Raw genomic sequence first — 17,500 nt, forward strand, 5'->3', positions numbered from 1 at the left:
CTTTACGGCGTCACCACGGTGCAATGTTTTCCCTCGCTCCTTATCCCCTTAATGGCTCATCGTCGGTGTGTGTCTTACCTGTAATCTCACCTGCCTTGCCTGAGCCGGGAGTGGCGTGAGCGTGAGGAAATTTAATCACGCTATCAGCTTTCCCTTCCTTCCAAGAGTGTTTGAGTCATGGAGTTTTATTTTTTTTATGTTTTGTATTCAACACTTTAGTCTCCCTTTCGTGAGTGTTAAGGAAGCTATGAAAGTGAGTGTTATGATTATTTTTTTTCTGACTTTTGCTTTCGTTTCATTCTGGGTTCTCTTGGCAACAGTGTTTACATACAATTTATTTTTATTGGTTCGTGTTAACTTTTGGAACTATATTTTATTTGCTTTGCTTTGACGTTTTTTGGAACTTTTGTGCTTTTTTATATGTCTGTGTTTGTCCTTTTTAGAGTTCTCTCAGCAACAAGCTTTTTTTTTACACATTTCGTTTTCTTACGCAGAACTATAACAATTTTATGGTTTATACAGACAGATCATATTTTCTCTCTGCTTTATTGCGACTTTATCACATATAATTTGTTTTCATTTATGTGTATATCTCATTCAAAGTTTTCCCACCGACAATTATTTTTACACATTCGTTTTTTCATCGATTCGTAGATATCTTAACGGTTACAGATATTGGAGATACTTTCTTACACTTCATTGCGGCTTCTGTGTTTAATTTTCATTACCTCCATATTCTTCTCTGTCGAAGTTCTCACTGCTAGAAGTTATTTATTATAAGGTTTATTTATTCATTTTATTCACACTTTTTTATTTTTTCGATATTTGGTTTTATTTATTTTTAGTTTTATTTCATTTTGTTTTATCCTTCGTGGTAATTTTCAGGAACATATTAACCCCTTTAATTTTGCCTCTACTCCTTCTCAGCCTCTCATTCATTTACTCGGGCACTCTCTCTCCCTCTGAGGTGTGTTTACTAGTTTTTTTATTTATTTATTTATTCTTTTTTTTTCATTTATATAGTCACTCTCAACCTTTTTTTTCCACTTACTCGGGCGCTTTCTCCCCTCGGTGTTTTTTACTGTGGTTAAGTTTTATTTATCTGTTTACTTATTTATTTATCGTATTTATTTATGGTATTTTGTTTCTACTCTCCACCTTTCATTTGCTCGGCACTTTCTCCCCTCCCAGATGTGTTTACTGTGATTATTTAGATAGTTAGTTATCTAGTGTATTTATTTTTTATTTACTGTATCTATTTATCTTATCTATTTTGCTCCTACTCACTCTCAACCTTTCGTTCATTTACTCGGGCACTTTCTCCTCTTTGAGGCGTGTTTCCTGTGATTTTTATTTATCTCTTTATTTATTTATATATTACACTTATCTATCTATTGTATTACTTTATTTTGCGTCTACTGATTCTCGACCTTTCGTTCATTTTCCCGGCACTTCGCCCCTCCCAGGTGTGTTTACTGTGATTTATTTTATGCACACGACCTCTTTTCGCGCCTCCTTCCCTGACGCTCGCCCGCCAGGTAACGTCATTCAGGCTCCCGGTAAAGGTGTGTTACGGGGCCATGAGACAGGTAAAGGCTGCCCAAGTTGTCTCCTGCCCCGCCACTTTCTTCTTTTCCTCCTCCTCTTCCTCTTTCTAGTTCGGTTTGCTTGCTTTCGTCTCCTCCTTCTTCGTTTTCTTTTTCGTTATTCCTTCTCCTGCTCCTTTTATTGCTTTTCTTCCTTAACCTTTTTATCCTCCTCCTTCTTATCCTTCCTCTTTCTGTTTGCTTGCTTCATCTTCCTTAATCTTCGTTTCCTCTTTCGTTATTTCTTCCCCTGTTCCTTTTACTGCTCTTCTTCCTCCACCTCCTCCTCCTATGCCTCCTCCTCCTCCTCCTCCTCCTCCTGCGAGGCGGTCTAATAGAAGTGTTTAAAATGTTTAAAGGATTCAGTGATATTAATGCGGAAGATTACTTTACAAGAAGAAATCACAGTTTGAAGATAAGTGGTCAAAGATTCTCGTCGCACGAAGCTAAACACTTCTTCAATCGAGTTGTTAATGTTTGAAACTCTTTACCCTGTGATGTCGTTGATAGTACAACAGTTACGGCCTTCAAAAATAGATTAGACAAGTATTTTGAATCCAACCAGCAACTAAGATATTACTCATTGTCGTAATAACGTTAAGTTCTTTCGAATACTGGTGTCCTTGTCCGCTTTTATCGCCCGGTTAGTGGTAGCAGTAATGGTAGTTCTTTCCTCTTTCCTACATAATTTCCATGCAGTTTTTCCATGCTGCATGGTTCTTTTTCCTTTCCTGCCAGCTTTGGCTGAGGGGATTGGGGGTGGGGAGGAGCCTTCGCCTTTGCTGTCCTTCATCTTCCACCTTTGATTAGATAGTTAGTGTAGCTTGTCACAAAGAGCCTCGTAAGGACCAGCAGGTCTGCTGTTGTTTGTTCTTCCTTTGTGTTCCTTTGTGTTCCTCCTCCTCCTCCTCCTCCTCCTCCTCCTCCTCCTCTTTCTCCTCCCCATCCTCCTCCTCCTCCTCCTCCTCCTCCTCCTCCTCCTTTTCTCTATTTCAGTTTCCTTCTCGTCTTTTCTCTCCTTCTTCTCCTTTTCTTCTCTTCCTCCACTTCCTTCTTTCCTCCATTTCTTCGTGCTCCTTCTCCTCCTTACTCCTTCCCTATTTCTTAGTTTTCCTCCTTCTCCTCCTCCTCCTCTTCTTTTTCCTGTTTCGATTCTCCTCATTCTCCAGTCCTTCATTCTTCTCATAATTCTCCTCTTTCTCATCCTTTTTCGCGCCTTCCCCGGATCAGAGGAAGACTGGAAACTGACGCCTGCCTGTCTTCTTGTGCTCGGAAAGGTCACTTCAGGTCGGGTCTTTCCATCGTCTGGGCGAGGCTAGGAAGATGGAGGTCAAGGGAGGAGTACGAAGAAGAAGAAGAGGAGGCAGGAAGGAGGAGGAGGAAGTGAGAGGGAAGACGGTATTGACATTAGGTTTTAAAAAGGAAAGTTGTGAGTGGATCCTCCTATCACTTCACTTTCTTCCCTCTTATTTCTTTGCTCACGTTCCTCCGTCTTCTCCTTTCCTTCCTCTTTCTCGCTTCGTTATTCCGAAATCCTTTACATTTTTTCTTCTTTCTTTTTAATGATTTTTTTTCTTCTCTCTCTCTCTCTCTCTCTCTCTCTCTCTCTCTCTCTCTCTCTCTCTCTCTCTCTCTCTCTCTCTCTCTCTCGTCTTCTTTCCTCACGTATCATAATTATTTTCCTCGTTTTTTTTCGTTTTCTCTACCTGATTTTTTTTCTTCCTTGTTCTTTCAGTATTCCATTTGTCTTTTTCCTCTCCTCTTTCTGCAACTGTTTCCGTCTCCTCATTTTGTTGATGTTATCATCTCCTTATTCTGTTCCTTCTTCCCTCAACCTTTCGTCTCCTTTCATTACATCAAGAATTCGAGAGAAAGACGTGGAACAGGAAAGTGTATGACATTAAAGTTGAAAAAGTCTACGGTATTGGCAGGCCGCGTTTCACTTACCCCCCAGTCTGGTGCCCGCCGGAAACCTTTATTGTTGGCTGAAATGGAAAATACAAGCACGATCGTGGTCTTTCCTGCACCATGAATATGCACAACTGGCTGTTTCAGTTGAATCTGAATCTCCATTGTGTTGGGTTTTATGTGCGTATTTGGACGGAGATTATGTTTGGTATTGTTATTATTATTTCATCACTTTTAACTGTTATTATTATTATTTTCTTATTCTTATCACTACTACTACTACTACTACTACTACTACTACTACTACTACTACTACTACTACTGGTACTGCTACTACTGGTACTGCTACTACTACTACTACCACTGCCCCCACCACTTCTACTCTTCTTACTGTTTTTGTTGCTTTTGCTCCTGCCTATACTACTTCAAAACCTACTACTACTACTATTACTACTACTACTATTACTACTACTACTATTACTACCACTACCACTTTTACAACTACCACCATTACTACTATTACTGTTGTTATTTTTACCTTCACTATTATTTTTCGTGACAGGCAATAAATTTACTCGGCGGTAAATCACAACGTTAATGACGCATAATAAACCTCATGAAATCACCGAGACGTCAGCAAATAACAACGCACTAATGACCCGACGAAGCTGCCGCCACCACTCCGTCATCAGACGCTTATCCCCCTAATGAGTGGCAGCAAACAGCCCGCCATCATCATCCCCCTTCCCCCCCGGTGTTTCTGTGTTTCCTTCAGTCTTTCGGGCCGAGAACAAAGAGCGCTCATCAGTTTCCGTGTATTGCCGCTCATCTGGTGTGTCTAAAGACGTGATCACCTGTCTACACACTCGTCTCGACTCCTAATTAGAGCGTGTAGTGTCTCAGGTGAGCTCAGGTGCGTTCCGAGTAATTGGCTTGATTATAGGTGGGCATGTATTATCTGACTTAGCTGATATCGACGCTGTTCAGTATTTGTTTGCTTATTTGTTTTTTCATTCGTTTTGTAAATTACTTGGCAGTTTTCCGTTGTTCATGGCTTTAGTTTGTATTCCCGTATTTTCGTGATTAAATTTTCAATATCACACCAACGCTTTTACGTGTATTTCCTCTCACGGCAACACGCTATTTGCCGATATTCTTTAATACAACGTTTTTGGGTGTAATTTTCACTGAATCCTGTTTGTCTGTTTATTTTGGGGAGATTGTTCTGAATGCTGTGTAACCGAAATTGTATGGAGGGGGCACACACACACACACACACACACACACACACACACACACACACACACACACACACAGAGAGAGAGAGAGAGAGAGAGAGAGAAAAAAAATTACGTAATCAGTACTTGGTTGATCAACTAACATGAACTTTCCTTAAGACCTTTGTATAACTATATATATATATATATATATATATATATATATATATATATAGAAAAGACACACACACACACACACACACACACACACACACACACACACACACACACACACACACACACACACACACACCTGCTCCTTTACCTCATTAATCCAGGTCACCTTAGCTCCTCTGACCCATCCCTTCAACTCCACTGACGTCACGGAACTCCCAGCCAATCACAAAGTGGCTCTAGTCGCATATTGATCGGCGAAGCATTTGTCAGATCGCCCTAAAATACAAGCCAACCAGAAGGTTTCCTCTTGGATGGATTAAAATGGAGAACCAATCAACTGGAAGCACTGACGTCACCCAATACGATATCAGTATGGATAGCCTGCGAAGGTCTGGGTGTTACGTCACAAGCCACCTGACGAAGAGGGGGACACGAATTGATTTTCTCTCCCCGGAAATCAGACCAGCCCACCGCCCGTCGCTCTTATGTCATAGTCTTGGGGGCCGGGCTGGCGGGCTGGGTCGAGGGCGGGCGGCGCCTGACCCTTTTGTTGGTTTTCAGAGGAGGGGGAAGTTTGGGGCTCTTACTCGATGACTCGCCGCTCTTTCGCCTTTTTTTGTTTTGTATAATTTCCTCTTCGTCTACCCCCGCCTTTATTTTTGCAAGTGCAGCGTATGGCAGTTCTTTTTGTGTGTGTTGGTTTGCCCTTTAAGCCTTCTCCTTCACTATAAAAAAAAATATCCTTTGCATTTTTACTTTCATTTTATTCTCTGTTTCGCTATTATTTTATTCTTGCTTTCGTTAATTATTTCTTTCGAGGAAGGAGAGTAGGGTATGTAAAAGAGATGCAATCAGCTGAAGAACTAACGGAGGATGTAATTATGCAAGTATGCGTGGGTATGTCTTAGAGAAAAAGGAGGAGGAGGAAGAGGAGGAGGAGGAGGGGGAAGGAAGTAGGAAAGAGAGAAGAGATGAAGTGGAGTGAAAGAAGGAGGGGAATAATAGGTGGATACGAGGAACTAATGGAGGGGAAAAGTAGATAAAACAAGAGAGAGAGAGAGAGAGAGAGAGAGAGAGAGAGAGAGAGAGAGAGAGAGAGAGAGAGAGAGAGAGAGAGAGAGAGAGAGAGAGAGAGAGAGAGAGAGAGCAACACAAGCACAGGCACTAGCACAAGCACCAGCAGCACCAACACATAGCCGTTCACACCGTTGGAATTTACTACCGTGCTGAACACACACACACACACACCTTCGATTTCTTCCATAAGCTTAAAATGAGCCGTGTTACTTATGTGTGAAGATGGAAGGTGCGTCAAGCTGAGAACAGGAGGGAGGAACAGGAGAGAGAACAGGGAAAGGAATAAGGAAGTACAGGGAAAGGAGAAAATAACAGGGCAAGGAACAGGGGAGAACAGGGAAAAGAGAAAATTACAGGGAAAGGAGGGGAGAGAGGCAAAGGAAAGAAGAAAAACAGGAGGAAGGAACAAGAAAGAAAACACGGAATAAAGGATAGAAAAAGAGGAAGCAAAGAGAAAAAAAAGACAGAAAGAACAGAAGAGAGAACAAGGGAAAGAAGGAGAGATAAAGAGAGACTGCAAATGGAAAAAGTAAGACGGAAGGAAGGAAGAGCAGAGAGAACAAAGATTGAAGGAGAGAATGAGAAGCAGCAAAAGGAAGAAGGAAATCAAGGAAAGAACAGAAAAGAGAACAGAAAAAGAGGAGAGAGAGGCAGAAAAAGGATCAAGGAAGACAGAAGGAATTTAGAGGAGAGAGAGCAAGGAACGCTGGAGAGATGGAAAAGCAGGATAAGAAAGAAGGAAAACAGAAGGAAGAAACAAGAAAAGAAGAATAGGTAGAATTAGAGTAGAAGAAAAGGAATGAAGGAGATAGGTTGGAAGAGACGCCATCAGAATAGGAAGAGAGGAAAGGAAGAGGAAGGAATGAGTGCAAGGAGAGAAGGAAGGATTAAGGAGAAGGTCAGAAGGGAGGAAAGAGAAAGGGAAGAAGGAAGGAAGAAAATGGGGATGACTAAAAGGAGAGGCAAGGAGAGACGGAAAGGAGGAAGAGAGAAACAAGTGAAAAGAAAGAAGAGAAATGAGAAAGCGGAATAAAGGAGGAAAGAAAGAAGAAAATAGCAAAGCGAGAAGAAAAATAGCAAGCGAGCAGCAAGGGAATACAAGCTGAGTGAGAAGGAGGGAAGGAAAGAGAGAGAGAGAGAGGAGAGAGAAGGAGAGGAAAAAGGAGAGAAGGTGGAAAGCTCGTTCAGAATTATCAGAAGGAAAATATAAGTTCCTCACCTCCTCCTTCACGCCGGCGGGGAGAGGTGAGGGAAGAGGTGATGTGCTGTATAATATTGTGTAGCTCCGAAAATGTGGAGGAGGAAAGGAAAGGAAGAGGGGAGGGAGGAGGAGGAGGAGGAGGAGGAGGAGGAGGAGGAGGAGGGGGAGAAGGCTGGCGTGTGAGGTGGGTTGTGGGGTGAAGGGGATTGTGTGTGTGTGTGTGTGTGTGTGTGTGTGTGTGTGTGTGTGTGTGTGTGTGTGTGTGTGTAGTGACAGTGATTAAATAAGTGGATTATTATAACATGGTCAGGCGTTAATGATCTCAAAGGTGTGCTAATGGTCAAGTGTCAGCAGGTGTGTGTGTGTGTGTGTGTGTGTGTGTGTGTGTGTGTGTGTGTGTGTGTGTGTGTGTGTGTGTGTGTGTGTGTGTGTGTGTGTGTGTGTGTGTGTGTGTGTGTGTGTGTGTGTGTGTGTGTGTGTGTGTGTGTGTGTGTGCGTGCGTGCGTGCGTGCGTTCAGGTGTGTATGTGCCTCACGTTGCCCGAGGTACCGCGGCACACACACACCGTAAAGTCCACCAAGGGACGTGGAATCATTACCAAACTCCTCCTCCTCCTCCTCCTCCTCCTCCTCCTCCTCCTCTTCCTCATCCTTCTCCTCCTCTTCTTCTTATCCTCCTCCTTCTCCTCCCTCTCCTCTTCTTATCCTCCTCCTCCTCCTTGTCTCCTATTTCATCCTCTCCCATTGCCTTCTCCACGTCTTCTCTCTCTCGACTTCTATTTTCTACTTTCTCCTTCACTTACAACTTTGCCTCTTCCTTCTGCTGCTTCCTTCTCATTTCGTTATCTTCCTCCTCCTCCTCCTCTTCCTTCTTCTCTTCCCCCTCTTCCTCTCCAGCGTTTCCCTCACTCTTCTTTATTTTCTCTCCCACATTTTCCAGTTTGACATTCTTTACGCCCTCGTGTTTATTATAGAATGTGCAGGAGGGAAAAAAAATGGGATGAAGAGTACGATGAGGTGTTAAGAAGAACGAGATAAAAGGAAGTGAAGGAGGCGAGTAGGAAGGAGGAGGAGGAGGGTGACAAGCAGAAGAGACAGGAGAAGTAGGAGAAGGAGGAAGAAAGAGAGAAGGAGGGAAGGAGGGAGGAAAGGCGGAGGTAACTCATAATCATGGAGAAAGAGGCTCAACTTCCCTCAGGTAACAAATCCTCTTGGGAAGGAAGAAGAGGGAGGGAGGAACGGAGGTAAAGAGGGAGGGAGGGAGGGGGGTGTAGATGAAAAGGAAGACGGAGAAATTGGAAGGTGGAAAAATAGATCCCAAGGAACGAAATAGGAATATTAGAGGAAATTGTGCGACCGAGAGAGAGAGAGAGAGAGAGAGAGAGAGAGAGAGAGAGAGAGAGAGAGAGAGAGAGAGAGAGAGAGAGAGAGAGAGAGAGAGAGAGAGAGAGAGAGAGAGAGAGAGAGAGAGTTAAGGCGGATAATAAGGTAGGAGGAGAGAATGTGAATAGAAATTAGGCGAGGAAAAAGACATGAAAGTGAAAATGGGAGAACGAGGAAGACGAAGAGGAGGAGGAGGAGGAAGAAGAGGGCGAAAACGTGGAGGGAATATTAAAGGAAGAAAAAGAAGAGAGAAAAGGAGAAGGCGGAGGAAGGGATAAGTGGAGGTGGCGGGGAAAGGATGAGAAGAAGAAGAAGAAATAACCTAACACGAGCCCCTCATTGATCCCGGTTCGCGGAGAGAGAGAGAGAGAGAGAGAGAGAGAGAGAGAGAGAGAGAGAGAGAGAGAGAGAGAGGCAAAATATTTCTCGAAGGACGCCTAAATCTACGTGAAACATACCAATTTGTGAAGGAATGGAAGCAGGAAAGAAAGTAGAGAAGGAAACTTTTCAGCGGGTAATGGAGGAAGGGGGAGGAGGAGGAGGAGGAGGAGGAGGAGAGAGGGGAGTGATGGAATTGGATGAAAAGAGAAAATATAAAACTCTCTCTGTCTCTCTCTCTCTCGCTCTCTATCTTTCCATCAATCCAGGCCCTTCCCCTTAGACCATGGAAATTGATATACCAGAAGATTGGCAGTAAACCAGAATGAGCTAACTTTACCAGAGCATCAGACTTTGCCCCCTGTGTTACCTGCGTCTTAGGGCGAAAAGAAAGTTGCACCTGCCCTTATCTGGACTTACCTGGCGCCCTGAGGAAAAGGAGGAGGAGGAGGAGAAGGGGGAAGACAGGATCAATTCGCCCCAAGATTTAGAAGCCCAGAATGTCACCTGTTTTACCTGCGTGTCCCCTGTTAGTGACAATCTCAGGTGTTCTTGTATAACTCTCTTTCCTCTTCCTCCTCCTTAGCTTCCTCTATTCCTCCTTCTGTTCCTCTTTCTCCTCAATATACTCGTTCGCTTTCCTCGTCCTCTTGTCTATCTTGTTTTTATTTCTTCTTATTTTGCTGTTCTAATTTTCTCCTTCCCTTGTTTCGCCCTCTTCTCCCCTCACTATTAATCTCCTCCCACTTATCTTCGTCCCCCTCCTCTTTTTCCTCTTTCTTCTTATCTCTTTTTTTTTCTATCTCATCCTCTCGTTCCCTGTCTATTTTCGTCCCATTATTTTTTTTTCCTTTTCTGGCATCACTGTTTTTAGTCCCGAATCGATCTCAATCATTCTGGTCTTCCTCCTCTTTTCATTTTTACTCTCCTTTGTGTTTTCCTCCGCACTTCTTCTCTCTTTTTCATTCTATTTCTTATCTTTCCTCGTATCCGTCGTTCTTGTTCTCGTTTTCCTCCTTCTCTTCCTCCTCTTCCTCCGCTTCTTCCTTCTATCTCCACGCTTCTCCTTTCACATTTATTATCTTCCTTACCTTTCCTCGTATTCACCGTTCTTGTCATGGTTTTCCTTCCTCTCCTTCGTCCTCTTCTTCCTCCTCTTCTTCCTTTTCTTCTTCCATCTCTCTCTCCAAGCTGCATCTCTCACATTTATTATCTTCCTTACCTTTCTTCATATTCGCCGTCCTTGTCTTCTCTCTCTCCTCTTCTTTTTCCTCTTCTACCTCCTCTTCTTCCTTCTCTTCTTCCTTCTCTCTCTCCACGCTTCTCCTCACATTTATTATCTTCCTTACCTTTCCTCGTATTCACCGTTCTTGTCCTGGTTTTCATTCCCTCCCTCCTCTTCTTTACTCTCTTCTTCCGCCTCTCCTTCCCTCTCTCTCTCCTTCGTCCAATAATTTTTTCTCCGTCCGGGGCGTCGTGGGGGCTGTCCAGGTGGGTTGGGGACAGGTGAAAAGTTAGCTCGACTGATTTCTCCCAAATTAGTGAGCGCGGAACGAAGGAAAAAGAAAGGAGGTGCTCGGAGGATATTTTTACGCCCGCTGTTAATTATGCAGGTGGTATCAGGGGAGCGTCAAGGGGATGAACTCAAGGTAAATAAAGGGACAACAAGTAGATGGAATAACAGGTAAGGCAATTAAATGGACGCTTACCGTTGATCAAGACTTTGTGTGTTACTATAACGGGATAAAAACAAATGAACAGATGGAAAAATGTTTATTCATGAGATTTCTTGCAATGAATTTGATTTGGAACGCAGAATATAGTTTGGATTGGGAAAGAGAGGAGGAGGAGGAGGAGAAAGAAGAAAATAGGGAATGAAGGACGGAAGAGCTATATATATGATGGTAAGAAGAAAGAAAAAAAATAGCAAAAGGAGGAAAAATAAAGGAAAGAAAATATTGTAAAAAAAATAGAGAGAAAGTGAAAGAAAATGAATAATAAAAGAAAGATGGAGAAGAAAGGATCGTACATAAAAGAGTTAGAGAGGAAAATTAAAACGAACAGTAGGAGTAAGGAAGATGGAAGATAAGGAGGAGAAGGAGGAAAAGAAACGGGTCGGAGGAGGAAGTTATTAAGAAGAGCGAAAGACAAGTAAAGAAAAGGGAAGATGATTTAGAGAGGAAAATTAGAACGAACAGCAGCAGTAAGGAAGATGAAAGATAAGGAGGAGAAGGAGGAACAGAAGCGGAAAGAAGGAGGAAGTTATTAAGAAGAGCGAAAGACAAGTAAGGAAAAGGGAAGATGATTTAGAGAGGAAAATTAGAACGAACAGCAGCAGTAAGGAAGATGAAAGATAAGGAGGAGAAGGAGGAACAAAAACGGATCGGAGGAGGAAGTTATTAAGAAGAACGAAAGACAGGAGTAAGGAAAAGGGAAGATGAGGATGAGTAGGAGCAGGAGCTGATTGGAGTAGAACGAGAGACAGGAATGAGGAAAAGGAACGAACAGGAGTAGGATGAAGAGGAAAAGGAACGGATCGGAAGAGAGGAGTTAGTGAGGGTTAAAGTCATCGAAGTTGGCTTAGGATTGATGGAAGGCAGGCAGGAAGGGGATCAGGAGCAGGCCGTGGGGGGGGATGGGTTGGGGGGGGCTCGTCCTCTACCTCGGCTGATCCACACAGGCCCGAGCGTCGCCCCGATTATATTAACCCGATCAGGACCTAAGAAGAGCTGCTGAACTGAGCGACACAGCGACTCTTGCATCGTGGGTGACTCGTATTAAAGTGTGGCTCTGTGTGTGGGTGTGGGTGTGGGTGTGGGGGAGTGTGGGTGTGTGTCTGTGTGTGTCTGTGTGTCTGTGTGTCTGTCTGGGTTTGATATAAGAGGAAGAAGAGATTTGTCTGTCTGTTTTTTTTTAGTGTGTGTGTGTATGTTAGGGGGTTGGAGGTGGGGGTTGGTGCCTGAGTGTGTGGAGGGAGAGAGTGTGTTTGTGTGTGAGTTTGTTTGTGTCCTGCTAGTTAAAAGTTTGAGGGGCGGGCTGAGTGAAGCGTTTTGTCCTGTTTCCGTTTCAAGTTTATCCAGTTTCGCCAGTGTAACTTTTCTTTTTTTGTGAGTGTGTGTGTGTGTGTGTGTGTAAGAAAAGTAGGGAGGCAGCAAACACACACACACACACACACACACACACACACACACACACACACACACACACACACACACGCACACTAACAGCCCCTCCATTCACACACCCCATCCCCCCCCACACATACAATTCCCGCTCCCCTTTCCCGACACACACACACACACACACACACACACACACCGTCCACGGCAAGCAATCACAGTTCCCGTACATCAAAGAGGCGCCCAGAATGCATTACCCAAAGCTAATCCCGAAGATCTACAGGGCTCGAGCAGCTCACCCGCAAACACAACGCTCATTTTCCGCGAAGTCTGAGTCAAATCCGATATTCTGCACAGCCCTGTCTGGCCTTCCGTGTCTCCAAACATGAGCTGATATGAAGTTCGTGTAATATATCATAAGACAGGAGGGTGGAGGGCGGGCGTTACTCTCTCCCTCTCTCTCACACACACACACTCTCTCTCTTTCTCCCTCCCCATGTCTGATAAATGGACTCGTCTTTGTTTACAAGGTTCAGACGGCTATTAAATGGAGGTATAGGTTGAGGGTTTCTCTTCGCGCCAATGGATGTCACAGCTGCAAGGGGGAGCTTTAAAGGAAGTGGTTGGCTTGGGGTCCGGGCTGACTCGAGGTTTGAAAAGAAAGGTAAAGGAATGTTTTCTTTCGGAATTCGTGTTAAAGGAAGAGGCTGATTAGGAGAGCGAGTGACAGGTAATAGATGGCAGGTTTTATAGTATCGATTTATCGGAAAATTGGTTCACCAGAGAGAGTGAGGGAAGGGAGAAGGAGAGAGAGAGAGAGAGAGAGAGAGAGAGAGAGAGAGAGAGAGAGAGAGAGAGAGAGAGAGAGAGAGAGAGAGAGAGAGAGAGAGAGACAGAAAAATAGAAACAAGCATAAATTCAAACAGACATACAGAGATAAACAGACAAGCAGACAAACAGACTAGTAAACAAACAGATACAGACAAAAGAATACACAAATTAAAGGGAAAGAGTAAAAATAAATATGGACTAAAAGAAAAGAGGAAATAGTAGCGAAAAGTAAAAGAAAAAAGAAAGGTACGGATAAGAGAGGGAAAAAAAGAGAATAAACAAAATAAGAGAAAGGAAAGACATAAAACGCCACACGGGAGTTATACGAAAGAAAAACAAACATTTCTAACATTCACTCGTCACATTACGGACACGACACAAACACACACAAACACATACATGCCCTTTAAGTCTCTCACCCCTCTTCAACCCCCCCCCTCTCACTTTCCTCTCCCTTCTCCTCCATCCTCCAAGTCTCTCTCTTCTATTTCTCAACCTCTCTCCCGCTTCTCTCCCTCCCTCATTTATCTCCCCCTCCTTCTCTCCCATTCTCACGGCTCTCACTTCCATCTCTCCCACCTTCTCTTCTATACTTCCTTCTCACTCCTTTCTCTCCCTCACTTTCCTATTCTTTCTCTTCCATTCTTCCCAGCTTCCCTCTCTTCCATCTCGCCCACCTTTATTATTCAACATCCCCCTTGCTCCTATCCCTCCCTGCCTCTCCATTCCCTCCTTCTGTTCTTCCTCCCATTCGTTACTCCTCTTCCTCTCTCACTAGTCTCTCCCTCTCTCTTTCTCTCTCTTACCTTCTCTGCTCCACAATAATTCCAGCTCCTTTCCCTCCCATCACTCTTTCTCTCCTTTTCTCTCTTCCTCCATTCCCTCCTCCCTCCCTCCCTCCCTTGTCGATCCTCCACCAGGGAGCAATAGATGATGCCCCATTAGCCTTAGTACAGGGAGAAGAGTAAAGGACACAGCCTCCCCCCCCCCCACCACCACTCTCTCTCTCTCTCTCTCTCTCTCTCTCTCTCAAACACACACATTCACATTTCTCTCTCGCTTCTGCATATGATAATGACATAAAATCAGAGAAGAAAGGAAGAGGAGGAGGAGGAGGAGGAGGAGGAGGACAAGGAAAGGGGCGAAGAATGAATAAAAAAGGAAGTAGAGAAGGAAAAGAAGCCCCGTGGGGAAGAGAGAGAAGCCTTGTGGCGGTGGTGGAGGTGGTTGTTGCCAAGGAAGAGGTGGAGCTGCAAGAAGTGGAAGAGGAGGAGGAGGAGGAGGAGGAGGAGGGGGAAGCCATTTCAGTGGGGTATTTGTATTTGCACAGACAGATAAACAAAAAAAGATGGATGGTTTCCCGCCTGTGTGTGTGTGTGTGTGTGTGTGTGTGTGTGTGTGTGTGTGTGAGTGCGAGTGTGTGTGAATCCTTACAAAACGCACACACACACACACACACACACACACACACACACACACACACACACACACACACACACACACACACACACACACACACACACACACACACACACACACATACAAACGCACACACACACTCATATTCTTAACATCACTCGTACAAAGGAAAAAAATGTATGTAGGTCACCATATAGAATCTCTCAGTATGGCTTCGTGATAAAGAAAAAAAATGACACAAAAAACAGACCTCATAATGAAATATGTATTGCTGTATGAAACGTGTCTTCATTATCAAACCTAGCATGAACTCCTAACGTGTGTTTTTTTCTTTCTTTTCTTTATAGTCCGAAAAACATGAATAGTAAGCGTTTTCCAGCAGCAAGTCTTATCTCAGCCCTGAACATTACTATCAGACGCTCCTTGAATGCGAAACGTTTCCTCGAGTATCAAACAAATTTCTTCGGAGTGGCAAACGTTTCTGGGCTGCAGTTTCCATGGTTTTCGCTAGCTAGCTAGAGAGAGAGAGAGAGAGAGAGAGAGAGAGAGAGAGAGAGAGAGAGAGAGAGAGAGAGAGAGAGAGAGAGAGAGAGAGAGAGAGAGAGAGAGAGAGAGAGAGAGAGAGAGAGAGAGAGAGAGAGAGAGAGAGAGAGAAAGGGGAAAGAGATTTATGATATTTCCCCACGTTTTTTTCCATTTCATCAATACTTCTCTCTCTCTCATTCCATCGTTTCCTATATAGAAAGAATAAGAAAAAGAGAGGGAGCAGATAATGAAGAAAGGATTGAAAAGATGACTAAAGGAGGGAGGGAGGGAGAGAGGGAGGAGAGGATAAAGAAGAAATATGGCAGGTAAGGATGAGTTTGGAACATTATTTATGGCATAAGAGAGAACGTGACATGAATAAAATTGAGGGATTATGGAGAATAAAGTCGTAAAGAGCAGGCTGGGTAAATTAGGAGAGAGAGAGAGAGAGAGAGAGAGAGAGAGAGAGAGAGAGAGAGAGAGAGAGAGAGAGAGAGAGAGAGAGAGAGAGAGAGAGAGAGAGAGAGAGAGAGACCGAAAAGGAGTGCATTAAAAAATTTATATATATATATGGAAATGAATAAAGAGTTAGAGAGATACATGTAGATAGAAATAATGATAATACATACATACATACATACATACATACATACGTACATACATACATACATACATACACAGAGAGAATATTGACCACTACATACATCAGCAAGAGAGAGAGAGAGAGAGAGAGAGAGAGAGAGAGAGAGAGAGAGAGAGAGAGAGAGAGAGAGAGAGAGAGAGAGAGAGAGAGAGAGAGAGAGAGAGAGAGAGAGAGAGAGAGAGAGAGAGAGAGAGCATAAAGATCAGTGCATTCATGATCACGCATTGTCGTTTAATCAGTATTCTCGCCTCCCTCTCACAGTGCTCACGATACATTTCACGCGCGAGAAATATTCCGTAATCACCGCCTCTTCTTCCTTCCCTTGCAGTGGCGGGAGAAAACTCTACGTCTTTTGGTCTTCCGTTTTCGTTACTCTCCCTCTCTCCTCGGTGTAATTTTTCCTTTTCGACTAATGGTTTCTGTCTGTTTGTCCGTCTACCTGTCTCTCTTCCTGTCTGTCTGGGTCTCTCTCTTGATTTTCTTCTCTTCCGTCTTCTTTCGCATCACTTCTTTCTTACTCATTGTGTTCTTTCCCTTCTTTCTCATCGCATATTTTTTTACTAAGTCTTGATTTATTTTCATATTTTATCTTTTCTACAGTATTTTCCTTTCCCCGACTCTGACGTGAAATTTTTTGCGTGTTTTTACTCCAATATTTATTTTATATCAACCACAATATTATCTGTGTCACATTACTAGGCCAGTTTCCATGTATATAAATTATTAAATGTAAATAGTGTCCCTCATGTTTGTCCCTGAATACAATGTCCTATTTACGTCCACATACATATTTTACGTCCTTGTGTGTGTGGTTGTTTGTTTTCCTGTGTGTAAACAAGTAAATATACACTCCCATATTGTACTGTGCATTGTGTGTCATGTGTGAGGGTAAAAGAACATAATTTAAGAGTGATATTTATGTGTTGTTATCACCGGCCGCTTGCAGAGATCAGCGTGCTGGGGTAGATGGCGCCGTGTGCGTCCGTGTGGTAAGTCAAGTGTTGCCTTCACCGCGTGTGGCTGCGTGTTTGTTCTGGTTTGGGATAGCAGCACCGAGTGGACGACGGACTGACGGGTTGTTCTCCTCACTGGCTTTTCTTTGTTGTTGTTACTTTCATGTTATCTTGTGTTTCCTTTTGTCATTTGTTTGTGATGTTTATTTTCTACTACTACTACTACTACTACATTTGTGGTGTTTCACCTTACTACTACTACTACTACTACTACTACTACTACTACCGTTACTACTACCACTACTACTACTGCTACTACTACTACTACTACATTTGTGGTGTTTCACGTTACTACTACTACTAATAATAATAATAATAATACATTTGTAGTATTTCACCTCACTACTACAACTACTACTACTACTACTGCTGCTGCTGCTACTACTACTACTACTCCTACAATAAAACTAACACCACCAATACAACCACCACCACCACCACCACTTCACTACCACTAATATAACTCACCGCCATCATCTCAAAATACTGCAACCGCCACCACCACCACTACCACAGCCAATGTCACCACCACTAACCACCACCACCACCACCACCAAAATCACCACCGCCGCCGTCGCCGCCATCAGGCAAGGCGGCGAGAGATAACGTGATAGGACACGTTTCAGGTCTCTGCCCCGTCACGCCTCTGCACCGTCACAGTACATCAGGATGACGTAACACACACACACACACACACACACACACACACACACACACACACACACACACACACACACACACACACACACACACACACACACACACACACACACACACACACACACACACACACACACACACACACACACACACACACACACACATGACCTTTCCCGTAAAGTCACTTAACACGACTGACCTTCACTCGACACACTCATAACCTGACAGTAAACACCCGCCAGATGACCTTTCAACACCAGAATGAAGCACTAACCGACTTTCTACTTGATCTCTACGTGACCTTCCCGGGTGACCTGAGATGACCTGGTGTTGTCTTACAGAGCTGGCTGACGCGGCGCTCAAG

The 17,500-nt window shown here is 43.7% G+C and overlaps 1 protein-coding gene across 1 annotated transcript in view; it reads left to right on the forward strand.

Moving 5' to 3' along the window:
• Nucleotides 1-17,500, forward strand: part of LOC127006843 (obscurin-like) — a 40,479-nt gene that overhangs the window by 11,194 nt on the left and 11,785 nt on the right. Inside the window, exon 3 of the mRNA XM_050877198.1 lies at nt 17,478-17,500. This exon is cut by the window's right edge and continues 93 nt beyond it. Within this exon, the coding sequence (XP_050733155.1) occupies nt 17,478-17,500 (23 nt within the window). The remainder of the gene's footprint in view (nt 1-17,477) is intronic.

The sequence above is a fragment of the Eriocheir sinensis genome, chromosome 33, assembly GCF_024679095.1.
Source record: "Eriocheir sinensis breed Jianghai 21 chromosome 33, ASM2467909v1, whole genome shotgun sequence".
NCBI classification, from domain to species: Eukaryota; Metazoa; Arthropoda; class Malacostraca; order Decapoda; family Varunidae; genus Eriocheir; species Eriocheir sinensis.